The sequence below is a fragment of the Hibiscus syriacus genome, unplaced genomic scaffold (genome assembly GCF_006381635.1).
Source record: "Hibiscus syriacus cultivar Baekdansim isolate YM2019G1 unplaced genomic scaffold, ASM638163v2 tig00112354_pilon, whole genome shotgun sequence".
Taxonomy (NCBI): Eukaryota; Viridiplantae; Streptophyta; class Magnoliopsida; order Malvales; family Malvaceae; genus Hibiscus; species Hibiscus syriacus.
This window is the reverse complement of record NW_024063314.1, coordinates 149,281-174,023: the sequence shown is the minus strand read 5'-3', so window position 1 is coordinate 174,023 and position 24,743 is coordinate 149,281. Positions and strand designations below refer to the sequence as shown.

General features: G+C 35.4%; 1 protein-coding gene and 1 non-coding gene across 2 annotated transcripts; both read left to right on the top strand.

Moving 5' to 3' along the window:
• Window positions 1-12,101: 12,101 nt before the first annotated feature.
• On the top strand, window positions 12,102-12,185 carry TRNAL-CAA. Its single transcript has one exon. It is a non-coding gene; the product is annotated as a tRNA-Leu (tRNA).
• A 717-nt stretch (window positions 12,186-12,902) lies between these two features.
• LOC120178604 (peptidyl-prolyl cis-trans isomerase-like) lies at window positions 12,903-18,903 on the top strand. The gene is made up of 3 exons (XM_039184415.1): window positions 12,903-13,250; window positions 17,460-17,494; window positions 18,706-18,903. The coding sequence occupies exons 1-3, from the start codon at window positions 12,903-12,905 to the stop codon at window positions 18,845-18,847; spliced, it is 525 nt and encodes a 174-aa protein (XP_039040346.1). The 3' UTR covers window positions 18,848-18,903.
• Window positions 18,904-24,743: the final 5,840 nt, after the last annotated feature.

Below are 24,743 nucleotides of genomic sequence, written 5' to 3'. Positions count from 1 at the left end.
TTTGGTTCTTATATAATCTAGGTGGCTAGTTTTTGTCTAAATGATAATAGAAAAATGCCATAATTATATTTTAGGTTTATGGTTATGCTTTCTAAAAAAAATCCATTAATCATAAAGATAAAATATATAAATATGTGATATTTTTCCATTATTGACTTTATATTGATATTTCTAATGAATAATAAATGTTATACCTTTTTTAAAAATTAGAAATTTTAATTTTAATTAGGAATATAATAAATTAAATTATAAAAATTACTTTTAAAATAAATTATTATAACATTTAATTTGAATAATTAATTATTATATAGCATATTCATATTAGGTTTATATCACAAATAATTACCTAAAGAATCTTTTTAATTTAAGTATCCAAAGTATTTTTAGTCAAAATAAGTACTAAAATTATATTTTTTTGTCAAAACAGTTACCTAAAGTATTATTTTATGTCAAAATAAGTACTTAAATTATTTAATTTTTTTCATCTAAGTTCTAAAATTGTTGACATGTGGTATTAATTAAAGAATACTTTAGGTATTTAGATGAAAAAAATGAATACTCTAGGCACCTATTTTGATAAAAAAATACTTTAGGTACCTATTTTTGTTATCAAAACTATCAGTTTTTGTATGTTTTAGTATCTAAACATTCACTTTTCCCCAAAAATTAACGTTAAATTTTGAAGATGAACATTAAAATGAAACAAAAACTAAACTTTAAGTATGCTTTTGAAAAAAATTAAAAATTTAAGTATTATAACGGGTCAAAATTGATAGTTTAGATATTAAACATGTAATTTACCCTTTATTGTATAATCCTTTATATAATACGTAACTTTTAAATAGAGTCATATGCACGTAAGTGACATCTTACTTGGGGTAGAATGTGGGGCAATGTGCGACGTAAAATTGAAAGACCTGACCAAATCATATTTCTTGATACATTTAAATACTTCACCATAACACAATACTCACACCATTTGCATGAAGTAGTTCGTGTTGAACAACGCACACCTTTTGCATGAGGTTGCATACGTCGCCTTAATCCTTACACATCATGATATGAATTTTTATTTTGATTCAAGTTATATTATGTGTAAAATTTATTTTAATTGACAATTAAAGATATCGTGATTATTAATTTAACTACGGCATGTAATCAATAGTTTGTATCCTTTTTACACAAGCTTGTTTTTGGTTCAACTCAATCATAGATCAACGTGGGGCAGTCGTTCTTGAAAATTTAAAATTATTATATATTTTAAATTTTTTTATGTATTTTTTATTAAAAATTTATTTTCATGCTCCTAAATTTTATAAATTTAAGTTTGTACCTTTAAAATTTTAAAAATTCAAATTCATTTATTTTAATATAAAATATTACGTTAGTCTAAAGAAGGTTTGAATATCTTTCCCGTAACCTTGAAAATGGTTTGTTTATTAATATTTTATGTTTACTAATCATTGAATAAAAATTCATGTAGAATCGGTCAGATTTACAAAATTAAAAATTAATAATTCGGACAAGTTGATAATCAAACAGGCAAGTTATACCATTGCTCTAACTTGGTCCTCAATCCCCAAACACGGTCTTAACGATCATCTCCTATTAACCAAGCCATGCAAATTGCAAGGAAAAATAATGTGGTTGAGAAGGGTCCCGTCACTTGCCTCTATCCAAAGTACACAAAAAACAAAAAAACATCTTCATTTTCAAACTCATCTCCTATCCTTCTCTAGACATTAATTAATTGAACTTCATCAATGCACAAGAGAAAAGGAATTTTAAATAAAATTCTATATTTATTACACTAATAATGTATTAAAATTGTTTAAAATATTTAATGTCATTGTACTTTTAAATATTTGGAACTAAAATCTTAATTAAAGCAAAATAATTTTATATTAATTGATTTTAAATAAAGACACTTCAACGGGTTTTAACTCACTTCCATTTTATAGGGTAGAGTTTTCTAGAAGTCTCAAGTTCGAATATCAAAGATTATATAGGGTATTTGAACGTTCATTGTCAAACGGTTGAGCGTCTTTAGAACGAGTACTACCACTTCGTTTTGTCCGGGTTTTTAATATTATTATTATTATTATTATTTTATTTTCAGGTTACAACAAAACCCAAATGGGCCCGAATTACAACCTAAGTCACCTAGACAAACCCCATTACAACTGGCCCAATACCAATGTCCAACAACAAGTTAAGGCCCAAGCCTAACTAAACTAAGCACCTAGGGTTTGAAATCCTAGGGGTTTCAGTCGCTACCACTCTCACATTGAGAACCAACTGTCGTTTCTGTCGTCATTCCGGTCGAACCCGTGACCTTCAACGTCATCATCTCTCTGTCAAGATTCACCAAACACGCAAGAAACAGAGAAATAAAGACAAACAAAAAAAAAACAACAAAAACGAATGATTTCCCTTACCTACCAACCCTCACCCATGATGATAGCCTCTGCAAAACCTCCCCAAGCACGCAAAGAGGCAATAAAAATAGGAGATCAGTTAGAAAAAAAGAGGAGATGGGAAGAGAGGAGCATTCAGGTTTTCGAAAAAAAAAGAAAAATACAGAGGGGATTCGATTTTGGGAAAAAATATCAAAGAAAAAAAACAGTAGGTCGGTTCTTCAAAAAAAGAAAAGAAAAAATAGAGAGAAATAAAACCTAAAAAAATCATCATCAAAACTAACCTTCTAGCCTTCAAACCGAAGATTTGTGCGATGAGAAGATCCATCCCGTGGTCGGCAAGCACATACTTAAAACACATCACCATCGAGCGATGATTTTTGTAGTGGATGAAGGTAGTTTTTCGAAACTTCTCCCTTAAATCTAGGCTTCTAGGAGGATTTTCTTAGTGATCGAGCCTCGAATCCGGGTTAAGGAAGAAGAGAAGAAGCTTTTGGGTGAGTTTTTCTTCTTTGGGCCGTGTCACCGAACGGTGGCCATCTTCCCCAGCGATGCAATGAGGAGAGTTTCTCTCACTCTTTCTCTCTCTTAAATTCGGCTGAGGGGGTTAAAATGAGGGTAGGTTAGCCAAAAAATGTTATAATGTTATATATATATATAGGTCCAAAAAATGATGTCGTTTAGGGTGTTAGGGTTGCACCTGTTTCGCGTGTGGGTAAAATACTCGGGTGGGGTCTTTGGGTTCACGAGTTTGCATTTTAGTTCCCTAGTAAACTTTCATAAGTTTATGATTCCACCTTCCTTATTTAAGTGTGTTATAATTTGGTCATTTTAAGCTAGGTGTTTTTGCTTGTTTTGATTTCCAGCGTGTAATATTGAATTCTTTCATTTTGGTCATAAATATATGGGTTTATTACATTGCTAGTGCTTGTAATGTTTGATTCTTGTATTATGTGCTATGTTATTTATTGGACTTGCTGTTGTGGAACTTAAATTTTTCTATTTTATTATTTAGTCCTATATTTGTGTAATGTGAATAATATGTGCTTTAAATATGATTTATGTATAAAATATATATTGGTAGTGTAAAATAAAATATTTATGTGATGTATTGCATAAGTTTAGGTTTTTAGTTTTAATTAATTCACATGATAGCCTTATGAGCATAACTTAACTCGAATCAAAATAATTTGACTAATGATAATATTCGTTCATTTTAAGATTGTCGTAAAGTGACTGTCTTAACGTATAAGAAAGTTACTTTCGATAGTTTTAAAATAAAAGTTTATCCCATTAAGTGACACAAATTAAATTGATTCCGTTTTTTTAAAATTTGGGGATTGAGAAAAAGATCATGTTCTTTTAATTAAGTTCACCAAGAAAAGACTGTTAGATCGAATCTAAGGTCTCGTCTCGATTTATTTAAATAATTGGACATCTGTATTCTCATTAAATGTTGGTAAAATAAATAATTAATCGTACTTGCTTGATGTATGCTTTTAATTTGTTTTATTTTTGCTTGTACTTTTCAATGAGATTTCAAAATAATAACATTCGGATTAATATTGAATTTTAGGATGAAATAGTAATAACTATTCATTTTGATTGAAGTAATAAATATATGCTTTAAGGTATGAGAGGTCATTTATTCCCGGTTGAAAATAATTGATATTATCGTTTTCTCTCGGATTAATATTTAATTTTAGGATGAAATAGTAATATCTCTTCATTTCGATTAGAGTAATAAATGACTGCTTTAAGGCATGAGATGCCATTTATTCTTGATTGGAAATAATTAAATATTATCGTTTTCTCTCATATTTATATCAAATTTTGGAAGGAAATTGTAATATTTCTTTATTTCGATTGGAATAAGAATTGACTGCTTTAAGGCATGGATGTTGATTCTTCTCGATAAGAGATAATTAAATATTATTTTGTTTCGTCCTAAAATTCAAAAAAAATTATTTGTATGGGATCTTAAATTAAATTAAACTTGAATTCTTAGATTTCATTGTAAAGACAACTAATTAATCGACTAGGTACCGATTTAGGGCGCTGTGGGGGTGCTAATTCTTTCCCACGTGTAACCGACTCCCGAACTCAAATTTTTGGTAACACAGACTGCAAATTTTTTGTTTTAACTAAAGTTAATATTTTTTATTAAAATAACAAATGCTTTTTGGGTACCCAATCACACCCTAATCAAAGGTTGGTGAAGACTCTTCAAATCACGTTTTATAATTAAGCAATCATCAAATTATTCGAAACGAGACTTTTAAAAATCGTTTCAATTGCAAGCATCCTAAATTAATAAATAAATAAATCAGATTTATGCCAAGTCAAACATTTTAAGGATAAGATCGAGTTGGGTCATATTTAGAGAAAAAGATATCTAACCCAAAAATAATAATACAATTAATATTGATATAATCAAAGATATTTGCTATAATATATCTATCTCTATATTTTATTACTTAAGTCGCTATTACATCGAATAAAAATAAATATTATGTATATGTCAGATCGAATCAAATTAGATATAAGTATTTTACAATTTGGGTCAAGTTTCAAAAGTGATAAAAGTGGGTGATAGATAAATAGATGTTGGTAAAAATCCAACCCACAACTATCCTTAATTTTCGTAATAAATAAAGTCGACTTCCTATTGGAAAGGTAAGAATTTTTTTTTTAAAAAAAGTAACTAAGCAAAGTCTTATGGGCAATGCATGTCAAAGTTTGAAAATTATGTGCAAATGGTTTTCGTACCGTACATTCATAATATATAATAATGCCAAGGATGTGCTCGGCCGTTTTGTAAACAGGGAAGAATTGATGGGTATTTTTTTTTTTCAAAAAGAGAATAAAATGGACTTGTGATCATTGAAATCTAATTAACATTAAATCAATAAATTGTTTTCATATTTTTCTACTTTTTACAAGAAATCATTAACTATCGAATCAATGGTAGGTTTTAAAAAGAAATTGGTCCACTCAATTTGTCCAAGCCAATCCCATCAACTAACTTTGCTTAAATCTTCCAAGCATAACTTTAATTTAAAATCAGTAGATTCCTAAGCCGTCGATAATAACTAGTTTATTTGACTTGGGTAAAAAATTGTAAATGATACTAAATAGGTTGGTCAATATTGACGATACCAAAGAGTGTTAAGATGAAGATTTACGGAGAAGAGGACTTTTTTAAACTTTATATACTGATTTATAGTGTTAGTGTCAAGTGTAAGATCATAATTATTTACATGTTGAAATGATAGGTAAATCAATTGATTTTAATTCTTATAAATCAAGGGAAACTTACTAAATATTATGTCAAAGGATTGTGATATCTCAAATAATATAAGAATATAGGTCCCTTATATCAGAGATATTTCTTCAACTTTAAGGTTCTAATTTTTTTTTTTGGATGAGATATTAAATCTTTTAAGTAACTTAATAACATAAACGAAATAAATTGAATAAAAAATTAATCTCATGGTGAGATTTTACATCTGAATCAATCAAGTAATTTATCAAATACTAATATACAACAGAAATAACGTAAACATGTGATGTAATATAAAATTGGAAGATGTTATCTAATTGTATTTCTTGATGCATTAACCAGAAAAAAAATGAGAAGCTTATAAATTTATAAGATAATATTGAATTTCTAGTCATTTACCCTAATTTGTGGGTGTAGTTGGCCATGTATTATGTTAGATTAATATAACTGATTTACACGTGCTACACGTGTTAGTATTTGGCCAGCTAAGGTGATGTAGTTAGTTAAGCTGTTAGGCTATTAAGCCAAGCTGTTAGAGCAGTTATGCAGGCTGTTAAGAGGATGTTAAGAGCTTGATACAACAATGTATATAAGCAAGCTATGTTGAATGAAGAATGTGTGATTCCAGTGCTAAATGATTTGCTTATTCCCTTTCTAATATGGTATCTTTCGCCAACGTTCTTGGGTTCTCTAGTTTTATCTCTGTTGCTGCGTAACCTCCATTGGTTATAGAATCAACCAAGAGCTTCTCACATAAGAAGGTCAATGTAGTTCTTGACGAAACGAACTTTCTACTATGGAAGCAACAAATCCTCTTGACAGTTCGTAGCCATCGTCTTGAACGGTGACCGGTGCCTTGAAGCCTCCATCAGAAACGATAATTGGTGCCAATGGTGAGGTGAGCGTGAATGAGGCGTTTGAAGATTTTGTGGCGCAAGACAGTGCGCTTGCATCATGGCTGCTGTCCACCATCAGCTCTTATCTCCTTCCTCAGTTCGTTGGGGCTGAGTCAGCTACTGCAGTGTGGACTACGGTGCAATAGCTATTTGCGAGCAGATCCACGACAGCTGCAATGAGTTTGCATTACAAACTACAATCGCTCAAGAAAGGTAATGACAATATGCGTGTCTACCTTACCAAAGTAAAAGAGGTGTGTGATGCACTTGCCTCGTGTGGCAGTGGAGTCTCCCATGTTGGCCACATTGCTAGTGTATTGAAAGGCTTGCCCAGGGAATACCAACCTTTTATGGGTGTTATCACTACAATTAAAGAGACACTCTCTTTGGACAATCTGTACACAGTCCTGCTAGATGCTGAAGCCCAGCTGGCTGGTTTCGATGAGGAACTAGATTCGCTTCCCATGAGTGCTAATATAACTCTTCGACGTGATGATCACAATTATGTTGAAAGTGATCGCCATGAATCCAAGAATTCATGATCCAATTCTGGTACCAGCTCGGGCAGTCGTGGTCGAGGAAGAGCCAAGATCCAGTGCCAGCTATGTGGGAAACTTGATCACCTAGTTGATCGTTGTTGGCATCGCTTTGATGAGGACTTTATGTGTCTCACCTCTGACTCACGACCTCACAATGGACAGGCTGCTAATGCTTGTTATGCAGCTGCTGAAACTCCAAATATGAGCTGTGATTGCTGTCAAGCACGTTATCAAGGAGCAAACCAGTAACAAGCTAATATTACATCCAAATCTACTGATCAGTGGGTGGTTGACTCAGGAGCAACGCACCAAGTAACACCCGATGCAGCAAATGTCTCCAAGCCTGTTGAGTTTCGAGGCTCAGGTAAGCTCACTGTGGGAAATAGAGTTCCTCTTAACATAAGAAACATTGGTAGTTCGATTGTTAACTCTACTTCAAGAGCTTTGTTGATTAATGAGTTATTGCATGTACCTTGGATAACCAAAAACTTATTTTTGGTCTCTAATCTTGCTAGGGACAATGCTATGTATTTGAAGTTTCATGCTGAGAAGTTTTATGTTCGAGATGAGCTTTCAAAGGAAATACTCTTGCAAGGTGATGAGAAAGGGGGATTGTATACCTTTACACTTGACTGCAAGTGTATAGGAGTGCGCGATGCTGCTGTAGCTCACCTTGTATCTGCTGGTTTGTCACAGTTTGAACTTTGGCACCATCGCTTAGGACACCCAACTAGATATGCAATGAATAAAATTGCCAAAGATATTGATGTAAAGATTGATCCAAATGTTAATAAAACATGTGTAGCTTGTTTTATGGGAAAAAGTCATAAGTTATCGTTTGCAACTTCGAATACGCAGTACAATACTCCCTTTGAACTTGTTTTCTCTGATTTATGATGACCTCCACATGTTGCATCAAACGGCTTTCGCTATTACATCTCATTCGTTGATGCATGCACACGATATACTTGGATCTACCTACTCAAAAATAAGTCACAAGCATGCACTGCGTTTCAACTGTTTCATAAACTTGTGCACAATCAGTTTGGATAAACGATTAAAGCAGTCCAGTCCGATTGGGGTGGTGAATATAGACCCCTCTCGATGGTTCTAGCACAATCATGTATAGTGCATCTGATATCCTGCTCATATACATCAAAATAAAATGGTGTTGTGAATCGTAGACACCGTCACATAGTGGAACTCGGCCTTGTGTTGCTGGCTCAGTCATCTTTTCCCATACATTTTTGGTCGTATGCTGTGATGACTGCTGTACACTTGATCAATAGGTTACCCACCACGGTGCTTGGAGACATGACCCCATTCGAAAAATTACTCAAAAGAAAGCCAGACTACAACGCATTAAGAGTCTTTGGCTGCCAATGTTTCCCATACTTGAGACTATTTCAGAATCATAAACTGGCATTTAGATCACAAGCTTGCACTTATCTTGGCTTCAGCCCTCATCACAAAGGATTTCAGTGCCTTGCAAGGGATGGTAGAGTCTACATATCTCGCCATGTTGTATTTAATGAAATAATTTTTCCTTTTGCAGATAAGGTGGCTGATGGCTCGGCAGCTGTGGCTCAGGATGTCGATCACATGGAATTCGGTCTTCAGACATTCCCGTCGTTGCTAACGTGAGGAATTGGTCGTACAAAAGTGCTTCAGATGGTTTACCTGACGATGTAAAAAGTACATGTGGAAATGAAGTGGTCTTCCATGATCCTGGTAGCCCATCATAAATAGATGGGGAAGATGCCACAAGCAATCCATCACAAGCAGCTGAGGAAGCTGCCACATAAGCCACAATAGATACCTCTACAAGCAATTCGTTGAGTTCAGATGTGTCTCTGCCGATCAATGTGATGCATTCTGATGATCATACTGAGCCCAATGTAAACACAGGTGCAAATGTCTGTAGCAGAATGACGAGCAGTCATTCCCTGCAAAATTGTCATCCCATGCTCACACGTAGCAAGTGTGGAGTGTTTAAACCAAAGTCTTACTCGAGCTACTTTGAGAGTGAAATACCAACCACAATTCAAGAGGCCTTACGGTATTCCAGTTGGAGAGAGGTTGTTCAAGCTGAATTTGATGCCCTTCAGCGCAATAACACGTGGGAGTTAGTCAAGTTGCCTGCAGAACGTGTTCCAGTTGGATGTAAATGGCTTTTCAAATTAAAGCGTAACCCTGATGGATCCATTCAACGCTATAAGTCACGACTGGTTGCAAAGGGATTTGCCCAAGTGCCAGGTTACGACTTTACTGATACGTTTAGCCTGGTTGTGAAGTTTGCCTCCTTTAATTTTATGTTGGCTGTGGTTGTTGCGAATAATTGGGAAATGAGACATATAGATGTGAACAACACATTCCTCAACAGGGATCTAGATGAAGTGGTATTCATGCAACAACCATCGGGGTTCGAGCAAACAGATGAAGATGGTGCTCCACTGGTTTGCAAACTTAAGAAAGCCCTCTATGGTCTCAGACAAGCCCCACGAAACTGGCATACTAAGTTTTGAAATAACTTGCTTCAGCTTGGATTTACAGCCTCACAAGCTGACCTCTCATTGTTTATTAGTAAAACGGATGATGGTGATCTATATGTGTTGGTATATGTTGATGACATAGCCATCACTGGGCAGTCTTCCAATACGATTCAAGAAGTTGTTCGTCTTCTTGGTGATAGGTTTTTGTTAAAGGACCTTGGCCAACTCAAGTTTTTCTTTGGAATTGAGGTACAAAGGTCGCGTGATTCAGTTCTGTTGAATCAAAGGAAGTTTGTGTTAGAATTACTTGAGAAGGCTGGAATGAGAGGAGCTGTTGCATGTGCGACACCTATGGTGACATCCCCTAAACTTTCAGTAGATAATGGTAAATTACTGGTCAATCCTAGTGAATATCGAAGCATAGTCGGTTCACTTCTCTATTTGTGTCACACGCGACCAGATGTGGCCTACAGTGTTGGGAAAGTGGCACAATACATGCATGCACCACGAGAAACACATATGACTGCTGTTAAAAGAATACTAAGGTATTTAGCTGGAACTATGGACTATGGTCCAGTCGACTGATGCAGGGTTAAACGTTAAAGCTTTTGTTGATACGGATTGAGGAGCTAGTGTGGATGACAGGCGGTCCATCTCTGGCTATGGAGTGTTCATTGGTCGAAGTCTGGTTGCATGGAGTTCCAAGAAGCAGAAGTCTGTCTCCAGGTCAACGATGGAAGCCGAATATAAATCTCTTGCTAATGCGGCTGCTGAGGTAACTTGGGTCAATGCACTGCTTGCTGATCTTGGTTTGCAACAGACTCAAGAACCAGTGGTGTAGTGTGACAATACTGGAGCAATGGCAATGAGTGCCAATGCTGTTTACCATGTGCAGTCGAAGCACATAGACTTGGATGTGCACTTTGTGCGTGAGAAGGTAGCTGCTGGGCAAATTTGAGTTAACTACGTTCCAGCAGCTCATTAGGTGGCTGATAGCTTCACCAAACCCCTGGCAAGAATTGTGTTCGAGAAGTTTCGCAACAAGATATGTGTAATACCTAGTTTAATTCAAAAACAAAAGAAAACAGGAACAAGTAGGAGGAATGTTAGACTAATATAACTGATTTACACGTGCTACACATGTTAGTATTTGGCCAGCTAAGGTGATGTAGTTAGTTAAGTTGTTAGGGTATTAAGCCAAGCTATTAGAGCAGTTATGCAGGCTGTTAGGCTGTTAAGAGGCTGTTAAGAGCTTGATACAACAGTGTATATAAGCAAGCTATGTTGAATGAAGAATGTGTAATTCCAGTGCTAAATGATTTGCTTATTCCCTTTCTAATATATTATGATGCTGCTTCATACGGATATTAAGATCATGATGCTGCTTCATACGGATATTAAGATCATGATGCCACCTGTTTTGAATTTAGAAAAATCATAGAGCTCTTTTCAGATTTTTATTTTGATTTAAATTATATTATATGTGAATTCATTTTTAAAATTGTAATGTTTAATGTGGTAGTTGATACCTATTTTTTCTTTCATGGCATCAATTTGCATAAAGAATTGCTGTTTTTATTGGAGGAAAATTTTGATAAAAATTGAGCATTGACACTTTGGTAAAGTTAAGACATGATGCATTAACGAATTACAAGCTTACCCAAAGAAGTTAAGTTTTGTTTGTGTTTGAAATTATCATCAAAGATGGAGCTTGTTCGTAAACTTGTACAAAAATAATATAAACCATTAAAATAGTTTGTTGGGAATGTCGTTGATTTGTTCATAAATAATGAGCCGAGTCAGAAAAATACAACCCTTAACATTAATTTCTCCTTACGTCAAGTCATGCAAGTAAGGCATGTTGAGACTTTGGACCCCTCACTTTGACTCTCCCAAAGACGAATGGAAAATCCACGTCTTTCGAGTTCACGTTCCATTAACGAAACTCCAAAAATGGATAACAAAACACCATAGTCAAAGATGATTGGCTAAGAAGAAGAAAGTACAAAGACTTTGAATGTATCTGGAAACTCCCACCTCTAAAAATCCACGTTTCGTTTTCTTGTTCAAAAAGAAACCAAAGCTTTTGAATTACTCGTTGTCATGAAAACTGCAGAGAATAGTTCAAACAACGGAGTTAAGGGATTTGTTACCAAATGTGAAGTTCAAGTATGTGAAACTGGGTTACCATTACTTTGTATCTCATATTTTGACACTTTGTTTGATCCCTTTAGCGGCTTTCATCGTCGTTGAGGCATCGACGTTGAGTGTTATAGCCTGTAACGAAATCAAGTAGAAATTTTGGGGATTTTAGAAAAGAGGAATAGATTTAAGAAGAACTTTCCATTAAAATTTGCCAGAATGATTTCCCATTACATTCATGTTGCTTATATTCCCTCATTACAGAAATCTAACAGAATAATTCTATACAGCTGGCAGTACTAGCAGACAACCGTTGCTCAAGGTGTCAAATGGTCAGGATGGCCGAGTGGTCTAAGGCGCCAGACTCAAGTTCTGATTCTCGTTAGGGAGCGTGGGTTTGAACCCCACTTCTGACAATTGTTATTTGACCCCTTTTATTATCTGCAGAAGTAATGTGATCTTCAATGGTCTTTGGAACATTGCTTTAAGCAGGTGGTAGGGATACGGAGCCACTATAATACGCCTCTCCAAAGTATGTTGGGTAGTTGGCACAAAAGAGAAACAAGTTAAGCAAACAGTGCCTTAAGTTCAATGCTTCAGTGTATATATATATTACGCTTTTCGATGATCAGCAAATTTTTGGTGCCAAAACTTGTGTAATATATATATTATGCTGTTCATACTCACCCTTTTTAAAATATTCGTATTGAATATAAATTTTGAAATTGTTTAAAAATAATATATATATTTTTAAAAAATATTAATCATGTCCGTATCAATTAATTATTTGTATTAACACGTACTTAAATTCAAATAAAAATAATAATAAAAATAATTAGGATATTTTTTAATTTAATGATTAAGGTAGAAAGTAGAAAATATATGTAAAAAAACAAATCAAAAACTTTATCCTAGTACCACTTAACAGTAACGCCATTCAAGCCTTAAACCCAAATCTGGCTATCCTCACCGACGACTAGACTTCGTGTATATCTCTCACTGGCCCAGTCCCTCTTCCGCTATAGAAACTCCCTCCCTTTCGCTTAAATCAGAACCAACCACCAAAATTAATTTGCCAAATCCACTAATTGTTTTGTTCTTTCTTACTTTTTACAAGGTAAATATTTTCTACAATGGCAAATCCTAAGGTCTTCTTCGAACTGACAATCGGAGGCCAACCGGCTGGCAGGATAGTGATGGAGCTCTTCGCTGATTGCACTCCCCGCTCGGCTGACAACTTCCGTGCCCTGTGCACCGGCGAGAAAGGCGTCGGGCGTAGCGGAAAACCCCTCCACTACAAAGGCTTTAGCTTCCACCGTGTGATCCCCAACTTCATGTGCCAAGGGGGTGATTTCACCGCCGGAAACGGCACCGGAGGCGAATCCATATACGGAGCCAAGTTCGAGGACGAGAACTTCATCAAGAAACACATCGGGCCGGGGGTGCTCTCGATGGCTAACGCCGGACCGGGAACGAACGGAGTGTTAAGGTTCATTAACATAGCTTAATGAACAGGAAACGAGAAAAGAGAGAAAAGGCTCTCTAAACCTTGATTAAGAAAAAAAAACAAGAAGATACGTTTCTTGTTACAATACAACTTACTTATAGCTTTATGAGCTAACAACTGAACTGAAAAACAGAAGCATAACAGTTTAAACAGAAGCATAACAACTTGAAATAGAAAACTCAACTACCTATCACTAACAACTTGTAAGCTCATAGGAACCTATTACATTCACTCATCTTCTGCACTTCTATAACGCCAATCATTCCTAATGCTTTCTAACCTCCTAAGCAGCAGAGTGAGGATCAATGATCAATACTTCTTATGCTTGCCAACATTCGAGACAACAACTGCAATTTAGCATTTCCCATGCTCTTCCAATCTTTTAGGCACTCGAGTGACCAAGAGTTTTTGTCGATGCTTTACAAACATAGGTGCTGAGAGAGGCTTTGTCAGAACATCAACAATTTGTTCATAAGTCAGAACCTCATGCACCTGCAATTTTCCAGCGGCTACCATTTCACGCACAAAAAACAAATCAAACTCAACATGCTTGAATTTTGAATAAAGAACAGGATTAGCACAAACAGCCACGACACTCCTATTATCACACCACAAGGTTGCTCGACCATGCACATCAACGTGAAGTTCCTCAAGCAAAGCCTTAATCCATACTAGATCAGCAGCAGCAGAGGCAACGTTCCTATATTCAGCCTCAGCAGTAGATCGTGCAACGACTTGTTGCTTACGAGAGCTCCATGCAACAAGATTCCCTCCAAAGTAAATACAAAACCCCGAGGTAGACCTCCTATCATCAACATCAGAGGCTCACGTAGCATCAGCAAACTCGGTTAAAGACAATCGTGATGATGAAGTAAACCGTAGCCCATAGTCAGCAGTACCTCGAAGATACCGCAGGATCCTCTTGATTGCTTGAAAGTGTATGTTACATGGTGCCTGCATGAATTGACATACCCGGTTTACTGAGTAAGCGATATCAGGACGAGTTACTACAACATATTGAAGGGCACCTACTATGCTTCGGTAATCAGTGCCATTCGTAATGAGTTCATCACAATTTGCTGAAAGCTTGTTTATAGAAACCATAGGAGTAGGAAGTTCTTTAGCATCACTGAAGCCATACCGTTCTAACAACTCATAGATGTATTTCTTCTGGCTTAAAACTAATCCATCGTTATCATAGCATACTTCAATCCCCAAAAAATAATTAAGAGAGCCAAGGTCTTTCAAGGAAAACTGCTTGTTCAAGTCACTAATCACCTCTTGAACTTCATCTGCACTGCTCCATGTTAGAATTATGTCATCGACATAAACTAACACATACACTATGCTAGTAGCTGATTTTCGAACAAACAATGAGGAGTCTGATCGTGCCAAAGCAAATCCCACCGAAATCAAGTACATTCGAAGACTATCAAACCAGGCACGAGGAGCTTGTTTCAGGCCATAGATAGCTTTGTTGAGTTTGCACACCAACCCTTCATTTCCTTGCTCGTATCCAGGCGGCTGCTTCATGTAAACTTCTTCAGTCAACACACCATTCAGAAAAGCATTATTGATGTCAATTTGACGGAGCTGCCATCCTTTGGACAAGGCAAGTGAGATGATAACACGAACAGTGGTTGGCTTGACCACTGGGCTGAATACCTCATGGAAATCAACACCAGCCTGCTGAAGAAACCCTTTGGCTACAAGACGATCCTTGTAGCGAGACACAGTCCCATCGGGATTTCTTTTTACCTTGAAGATCCATTTGCAGTGAACAGCCTGTCGACCCTTGGGAAGAGGAACTAACGACCAAGTCCCATTCTTCATTAAAGCCTCATATTCTTCTTGCACGACTTTAGCCCAGTGAGGACTACACATGGCTTCTTTGATGGAGTAAGGTTCCTTCTCTAGGCAGGCAACTTGAAGAGCCTTTGGTTTTCGAATGCCATTTTTCCCTCTCGTAAGCATGGGATGAGAATTACCTAAGGCAGAAATGTTACCCTCTGAAGCATGTACTGAACTTGAAACAGGTTCCACAACTGGATGAACAGGCTCAATGGCTGGATGAGCAGTTGAAGGAATAGGCTCCTGTACATCAGATGAATGTTCTACATGATCAGAAAACATAGTACCTGCAAGAGAAATTTCATTAGTAGGTTCCACATATTCTGGAATCACAGAGAGCGTATGATACCTTGTAGTAGATGAACTATCACCATTACAAGGTAGTACTCTTGTATTATTTGATAGAGTAACAACTTGCTGACTGTGACCAGTATCGGGGGCAGAGTTATTATTTGATGGAGGAACTGCTTGCTGACTGTGACCAGTATCGGGTGCAAAGTTATTAGCAATACTGGGAACAACTATTGGCAGCACACCAGTAGTTACAACAGTCTTATCTTGACTATATGTGCAATCCACACAGCTTATCTTTTTATAAGGGAACTCCTCCTCATTAAAGACAACATGGCGAGAAAGTATGACTTTGCCCGAATCATTCAAATATCTGTAACCTTTATAAGAAGAACTGTAACCGAGAAACACACATTTTTGAGAGCGACCTTGTAATTTGTTCTGATTAAAGGAGCGTAAACAAGGAAAACACGCACTGCCAAACACACAAACAGAAGAATAATCTGGAAATTGTCCATAAAGAACTTCAAATGGAGATCGACCATTTAGAACACTGGTAGGAAGTCGATTTATTAGGTAAACCGCTGAAACGAATGCATAGCTCCAGAATTTAAGTGGCAGCGAGGCTTGAGACAACATGGCAAGACCCATCTCAACAATATGCCTATACTTCCTCTCGGCCTTACCAGTTTGTTCAGAGGTTACAGGACAAGAAATACGATGCAGCACCCCATTCGTTCTGAACCAAGATCGTAAAGCCTGATACTCACCACCTCCATCAGATTGCAACATCTTGATTTTACGATCAAATTGAACTTCAATCATTTTTACAAAGTCAAGAAAACACTGCATGACTTCAGATTTGCGTTTAAGCAAATAAACCCACGTGTGTCGACTAAAAACATCAATGAACGAGACATAATAAGCAAAACCATCTGAAGAAACAACTGGTGCAGGTCCCCAAACATCAGACACAATCAATTTAAAAGGCTCATTGTATTCAGTCAAAGACTTACAAAAAGGTAATTTGTGTTCTTTGCCTTGCATGCACGTAGTGCAAACATGATTGACTTTAGATTTATTTGAAGAGATATTACAAGCTTTCATAACCGATAAGACCACATCCATAGAGGGATGACCTAGCCTCCTATGCCACAGCTCCAAAACATCCTGTGAACTAGAAACATTATGAGCTTGAAAACCTGTCTTCTGCTTATCATAAGACAGCTGATCATCATATGGAAACAACTGATATAGTCCCTCATCCGTGAGCTTCCATCGAAGAAGAAGCCTTCTGGTCTGAGCATCCTTCACAAAGCACTCAGAAGCATGAAAATCAAGGAAAACATTATTATCACGTGTAAATTGTGAGACAGATAATAGCTTCTTCTTAATATTAGGAACATGCAACATGTTTCGTAAAATTAAAGACCTCTGTTTCGTAGGAAAAAAACCTCGACCAATATGATCAATTTTGACCCCCTCACCGTTGCCCATGAGTAAGGTATTTACACCGGTGTAAACTATACCTGAGTCAAAAGCTTGTAGATCATTTGAGACATGATGCGTAGCACCTGTATCAGGATACCAGGCAGTCTCAGAAGGAATTGATGAACAAACGGAGTTAGAAGAAATAGAAGAATTGAACGTTGTAGGAGCCGCGGGAGTGAAGACTGGCTGTCCAGAAGATATGGGAAATTGATAGTACCCTGAGATATGCGGGACACCAGTCATCCCTGATGAACCAGCCCCAGCCGAATAGTACACTGGTGGATGAGGATAAGAAACAAAAGGATGAGAGAAGGGCTGAAACGTATGAGAAAACACTTGCCCTCCAGATTACTGCTTGACTGAATTCATTCGAACAAACTGTTTCTGGCCATCACTGGACTGCTCGTCACCTCCAGTTACACCAGTAAAATCACGATAAAAGCGGTGATAACATTTTTGCACCACATGGCCAAACTTACCACACAATTGGCACTGAGGTCTGTTAGAACTCCGTCCTCGGCCTCGACCCCGATAACCGCCACCTTGATAGTCTCGATTCTGGCCTGAACGTGTTTATACATCATCGCTCTTTTTAACTTCCACTTCAACGTTATTTACCTCCTTAGGTAAAACGGTCAAGTTAGCCATTGCATATTCATGTAGGAATACTTTCTATCGGGCTTCACAATCTATTAACATATCAGTCAAAGTTTTTAAGGACAAACTATCACGAGATGCAATAGCGATGATCGACTTAAACTCCATTGAGAGACCCACAAGAACAACACTCACATGTTCTTGATCAGTAACAATACTGCCAGAAGCGTTAAGTAAATCACATATTGACTTAATCTTTGCAAGATACTCACTAATAGTCAGTCCAGACTTCCTTTGAGTGTGTAAGCTATGCCTGAGAGATAAGATCTTGGCAGCAGACCGAGCACCAAATAATCGAGAGATATCAGACCATATGGAAGAGCTTGTTGTAAGGCCAGTAAGATGAGGAAGAACCTCAGTCCCAATCGTGGTGAGCAGCCAAGAAGCTAGCAATTTATCTTGCTGCCTATGGATCAAGAAAGCTGGATTAACCTCAGTCTGGCCAGACACATTTGCAACATACTCATCCGGTAAAACTACATCATTGGAAAGAAAGCTTGTCAATCCATAGCCATCAATTATTAAAGCTACCTGATGTTTCCAAAGCAGATAGATGCTTTTGGTAAGCTTGACAGTATCATGCTTAGGGATATGCTGAATCCCATTGATCCCCAACTGAGCTGTCATCGAACTTATAGGAGAAGTATTCGGAGATACAGTTTCGGAATCTCGAATCGGATCTGTAGTTAGATCAACCATACTGAACAAGAAACGAGCTAGCAGCGGAAGAAACAACCAGGATTGACGAATGATACCATGTTAAGGTTCATTAACATAGCTTAATGAACAGGAAACGAGAAAAGAGAGAAAAGGCTCTCTAAACCTTGATTAAGAAGAAAAACAAGAAGATACGTTTCTTGTTACAATACAACTTACTTATAGCTTTATGAGCTAACAACTGAACTGAAAAACAGAAGCATAACAGTTTAAACAGAAGCATAACAACTTGAAACAGAAAACTCAACTACCTATCACTAACAACTTGTAAGCTCATAGGAACCTATTACATTCACTCATCTTCTGCACTTCTATAACGCCAATCATTCCCAATGCTTTCTAACCTCCTAAGCAGCAGAGTGAGGATCAATGATCAATACTCCTTATGCTTGCCAACATTCGAGACAACAACTGCAATTTAGCACGGAGTGGCTGGATGGGAAGCAGGTGGTGTTTGGACAAGTAGTTGAAGGCATGGACGTGGTTCGAGCCATCGACAAGGTCGGGTCTAGCGGTGGAAGGACTTCCAAGCCCGTTGTCATTTCTGATTGTGGGCAGCTTTAAAGAAAACAGCCAAAGTGATTTGTTCTTGTTGGTGTTTTCAAGTCTCAAGTTTAAAATTTTGTGCGGTTCTTCAAGAACTAACCATAGAATAAGATAGGAGTTTTGTCCCACTTAATATGAATCAATCTCCCCCTCATTCATCAATTCACTTCCGTTTACATGTAAATCCAAACTGATGAGGTCTGTTCCAGATTTATTCTGCATGTTTTATCCCAGGTTTTTTGTAATCATTTATTTTGTTCATTCAAATTAAACTTTCTTCATTTACTTTTCATGTACTCTAGCACTAAAGCTTGATTCTTTTTCCTATTGGTAATAATTAGAGAGTTACACCAACACGGACTTGAGGAAATTTCGTTCCAACGTTGAAGGAGATTAATATGGAAAAAATATTATTTGGTCCATAAAAAATTCCAAACAGTTTGCCTCTGTTTAAGAGTTTACCATATTAGGAATGTAAGTCAGTTATGTTTCGTGGAGGTTTACTTTTTCCTAAGTTAATTTCTACCCGAGTTGTATACTTAATTTTGATGGTAAATCTTTCAACAAAGATATTTTGCATTTACAGTGTCTCAAACTCAAGGTATGTTTAAAAAGAATCAAATTGGTTACCAAAGATTTTTTTACATTTACAAGAACTCGAACTCGAGACCTTCTTAAAAGGAATCAAAATGTTTATCACTTTAACAAAAATAATAATATATTTAGTAAATGATAAATTGAGAATAAAATTAAAAATTCGATTTATCGTATGATGGGATGTATAAGTATAATATTTTTATATCTCGTTCTTGCTCACCCCACGTCATTGTTTGTATCTAGATTTTACGTAATAACTTTATTTTCATAATTTTTTTAATTTGTAAAGAAGTTATATAGGATCACTAACATTTTTTTTTATTTTTAAAAATAATTACAATTGAAATAATATCACATATCTAGTAAAAGTTTAAATATATATATATTTCATATCTTTTAATAAAAGGTATTGATTTATATTTATTTAATTGATATTTGTAGATATATTATATAAAATTAATTGCGGGAGGAGTATATTGGTGATTAAATGAGTCTCGAAATTCATATGAATAATAAGATGGGTGTCACACCCCCAATTGGGGTTAATTGAAAACCTTTTAAAAGTGCAGGGGCTTGCACTATAATTAGACCCTATTTTAACCATTCAAACCCATTTCATTTTTCCTCATCGATGTTTTACATTTTTGGTTGGTGTCCGAGCCGCTCTAATGCTCACCGCCAGTACTATTGTGCTTGTTTCGTCGTTGCTGTTCGTCCATTGGTTTCGGTGTTTTCATCGTCTCTAGCGTTAGCTTTTTCGAAGGAGAAGAAGTTTCGAGTTTCGTTAAAGACCCCATCTCCGATGTCCTTTTCTATAAATCAGCCCTGGTAAGTAACTCTCGAAGCCTTAAAATATTTTTCTGCAATTTTGGTAATTTTTTCGGCCACCAAAAACGCTTCCACGTGCCATTGTGCGCATGTGGGACTGTTTTGAGCAGTTTAAGCCGTGAAATTGGATTGCCTGGACCGATCAGCCCAAACCAATCCTAGATTGGTTGACCGAACTGACCCGTTGATCCATTGACTTTGATCCGACCCGTTAATCATTGACTTTTTTTAAAGAACTCTATTATGACATTTTTCGAAATTCTGAACCTGTTTCTACGGTTTGTTTTTATAAATTCTGACCTAAAAGCCTTGTTTTTACATATTTTAGCGCTTTATTGTATAATTATGATAAGTAAATTCTGAAATTTATGGTCTTACTCTATGATATTATGTTCTGAAGGTGATCATATGTCTCCACACCATTCTCCAGTAAGACCAAATCACATTTATTCAACTCAGTTCGACTCCGCTTGTTTGATTCGAGATAAACGTGAGTATTATTAATTGACTTACTAGTTGACTCCGTTTAATTAAGTATTACGTCAGTTCTTTTGTAGTAATATATTATCATTAGGTTTTCGTTCTGCAGGATCTAGTACTATTGTTCATGGAAATTGTAAAGCTTAGCCGACATAGGTTAACTAGTATATGTGTGTTCTCTTAACCTGCTTGTTTTATATAATATTTTATGCTATTATGTTGCATGGTGATATTTGTACGTATGTTTTTATTTTGATTACATTTACCTATGATATGTCTGATTTATGATAATGTTGTATCACAATGAATATATATACGGATGCATTATGATTCTGCATGAGATCCTACACGAGGGCAATCCTCGTCTTGATTCTACATGAGTTCAGTCCCCATTCTGATTCTATATGAGCTTAGTCATGTTTTTATTATGCATGAGATTAATTCCCTATTCTGACTCTGCATGGGATTGATTCCCCGTTCTGTTTTTGTACGAGATTATATCTTTATTCTGTTTGGGATCCTCTTCGGAGAGTTTGATCCCCATTTCAATTTCTGTATTCTAATTTGGGTTCCACTTCAGAGGGTAACGTCCACATCCTGTTTATCCATGGCGAAAGGTATGGTTATGTATTATTGATGCTGCATTCTGATGAATAAATATTGATGTTATTGTTTACACATTATTTGTGATGTCATATATTTTATGATGTCTGTTTACATTAGAGGACACCCCGAGCTTTGTAACTCACTCTGTTTTTATTTTTCTTTTTCATATTATCTAGTTTATGACCAGTTTGGCTATCGGAGATGTCATATTGATTGTGTACTTTATGAGGCTATTATTTATTTTCAACCTCTTTAATATGTGACATGAGTTTATTTTTGAATTCGTATTTGATAAATATTTTTTGAAGTGCTTTATTAAACTATTATTGCTTTTGGATCCTTTATGTGATCAACATAGTCACCCTGATTGTAACACCCCCGACCCGTACCCGACCCGGATACGAATCTGAGGTGTCATATTGATTGATCAAACACTTTGACTCTTTGAAAATATGACTAAAAATTAACTTTTATTGGAAAATGGAAACATATTTACAAAACATATCAAAGCATATACAATTTAAACATTGGTAGTACATGCCAACAATATTTCAAAGAACAAAAACATATACCATTCAGATTTTTCTGATCTGATAGACTTCAGAGGTATATTGTCCTTCCCTATTTTACTCGGCTTACTCCTCGCATACTTTAAACCTACTTGTGAAAACACTCACACGCTAAATCTATGACTTAGTGAGGCATTATGAGCAATAAAACAATAAAACATTTATAAACATTTTACAAAAGAAATATTAAGTACAAAACATTACAAGTTCTATAACTTATAACATATCATATTAAAAATTGATAACTTTATACTCGTGTTACTTTTATTTATACATTTCATATTATTAACACATAGACTTATAGACAATGTAAAATTTATAACTAGTTTCATTTCATATAAACTACATATAACTTATACACTTTTCATTGAATATCTATTTATTTAATTTATATTTATTTGTTTAGTTACCCCAATGTATATCGCTGAGAACTCAAGGTATGTGAGTACATTGAGGTTATGCACTAAATGCAGTCATCACTGTTCATATAATTTGCGCCGAAGTGCCGCATTGAATATGCACCGAAGTGCCACATAGAAATGTCCCGAAGGACCACGTAGAATTTGTCTCGAAGGACCACATAGAATTGTCCCGAATGACCGCTTAGAACCATCAACTCTTTGCATGCCAACTATACCCCTAATTCTCATAAAATATACTTTGGGCTTTAGCTTTATAATTATGATTCATTTCACTGTTTAAAGTATGTCTTCTTCGCATAGGGTACATTCTCGTAGTTTACTTACACGTAGAGCATTTTCGTATAAGGTTTATTCATATAGAGGATTCATTCATAACATTCCTTACAACATTTCTCACTTATCATTTATGTTCCATAGAACATATTCACTTAGCACATTGTCACATAGCATTATCAAATATTATTATTTATTCACATTCTAACAATTACTCTTAATATTTCATTTTACATAACATTATTTAATATCTTTCATTTAATCACATATTACATACATTTATAGTGATTCACATAATTATTTCATTTTACATATCATTACTCAACTTATCTTTTTACTTATATAAAACATATTCACATAGAAAGCTTTATATATATATAATCATAACATTTAATTTTACTCCAAAAATATTTGAGGTTGGCTCTTCACAAGCCGTCATTCAATCATAAATATAATAAGTAAATAACACTCACCTTTGCCTCATGTAAGTCCTAAACGAAATCATTTTCTTTTCTTTCAATCTCGTAATATGTCGATTTCTCTAGTACCATTTCAATCCAAATCTACACATAGATATGTTCCATATCAATACCAAATATCCGTTAACATTTAACTGATTAACACTACATAAATGGAACGAAAAACTTTAAAATTCCAAGTTTCAGACTTAATAGTATCGGTACCCCATCTACAGTACCAATACTTCTCTCTTATGGTACCGATACCTCATTCAGTACCGATACCATTTTGGCATTCTAGAATTCCAATTTCAATTACAGTATTGATATCTTCCTCTTGGTATCGATACCTCCACCTCAATATCGATACTGGTTCAAACAATATCGATATTGTTCATCCGGTTCAAACCATTTCTTGCAATTTAACCTTATAGTATCGGTACTATTCTTCCAATACTAATACCCTTACCCAAAATTTATTTATTTCCCTTCGAAAATTTACCCAACTTCACTTAAATCTCCTATTTAAACTCCATTCATGCCTTTAAACTTATTTACATTTTTACCCTAAACTTATATCCATTAAAACCCCTTTAACACCTTAATTTCTCCATATAATTTTTGAAACTAAAATTTATACCAATTTGTCAAACCTGATCTCAAGCCTTTCTAATACTTCAAATCCCCTAATTAGACCATTGACAAGTCAAATATGCATTTAGAATCAAATTTCTCACCAGATATTAAGAATTACCTTGAAAACCCCTTTTTCTAATTCACCATAATTTCTTAATCTCTTTTCTTTTAATCATCTTTAAGTTTTCCTTAAGTTTTTGTATCATTCAAATCTTCAAAACCAACCTAAAAATAAAAGGAACAACCAACTTAAATAAACTCACCTTGGAAAATGAAGGTTTACGGGCAAGAGGAAGAATAATATAAATAACCAAGTTTCCAGACTTTTATTTTCCTTTTCTTCTCCACACATTCTTAAAAAATCTTTAAAATGAATATTAAATTTTTTCCTACTAAAAGACCTCTTTTCCCTTCCATTCTTCCATATTTGCTAATAATTCCTAAACACAAATTTCCAAAATTAATCCTCAAACTTTTCAACTTATCCTAAATAAACCACTAAATTTTAAACTCTTATATTTTGGTCACTAACACGTTGTTTAGGATAATACATTGATTCAGTTATAAATCCTAGAGTTAGGGGTGTAAATGAATCGAGCTTGAACGAACAAGGTTATGTTCATGTTTGTTTGTTTATTTTTGAAGGTGTTCGTGTTTGATCATGTTCGTTTAAATTTTCAATATCGTGATCATGTTTGTTTATTTATTTTTGAAGGTGGTTGTGTTCGTTTATTTATTTTTCACGAACATGTTCATTTATATGTTCATGAACGTGTTCATGAACATGTTCGTTTACTATTTGTTTAATGTTCGTGAACGTGTTCGTTTATATGTTCAAGAACATGTTCCTGAACTTGTTCGTTTAACTTTGTTTTAGTATTTGTTTATCGTTCGTTTATATATTCAATTTTTAATTTCATTTGCAAGCTAAAGAAAACTGATAAAATTACGCCACTGGTGCTTAAACGAGTTTGTTCATGAACATAAATGAACGAGTTGATAAACGAGCTTCGTGAACATAAACGAACCGAACAGACCTCTATTC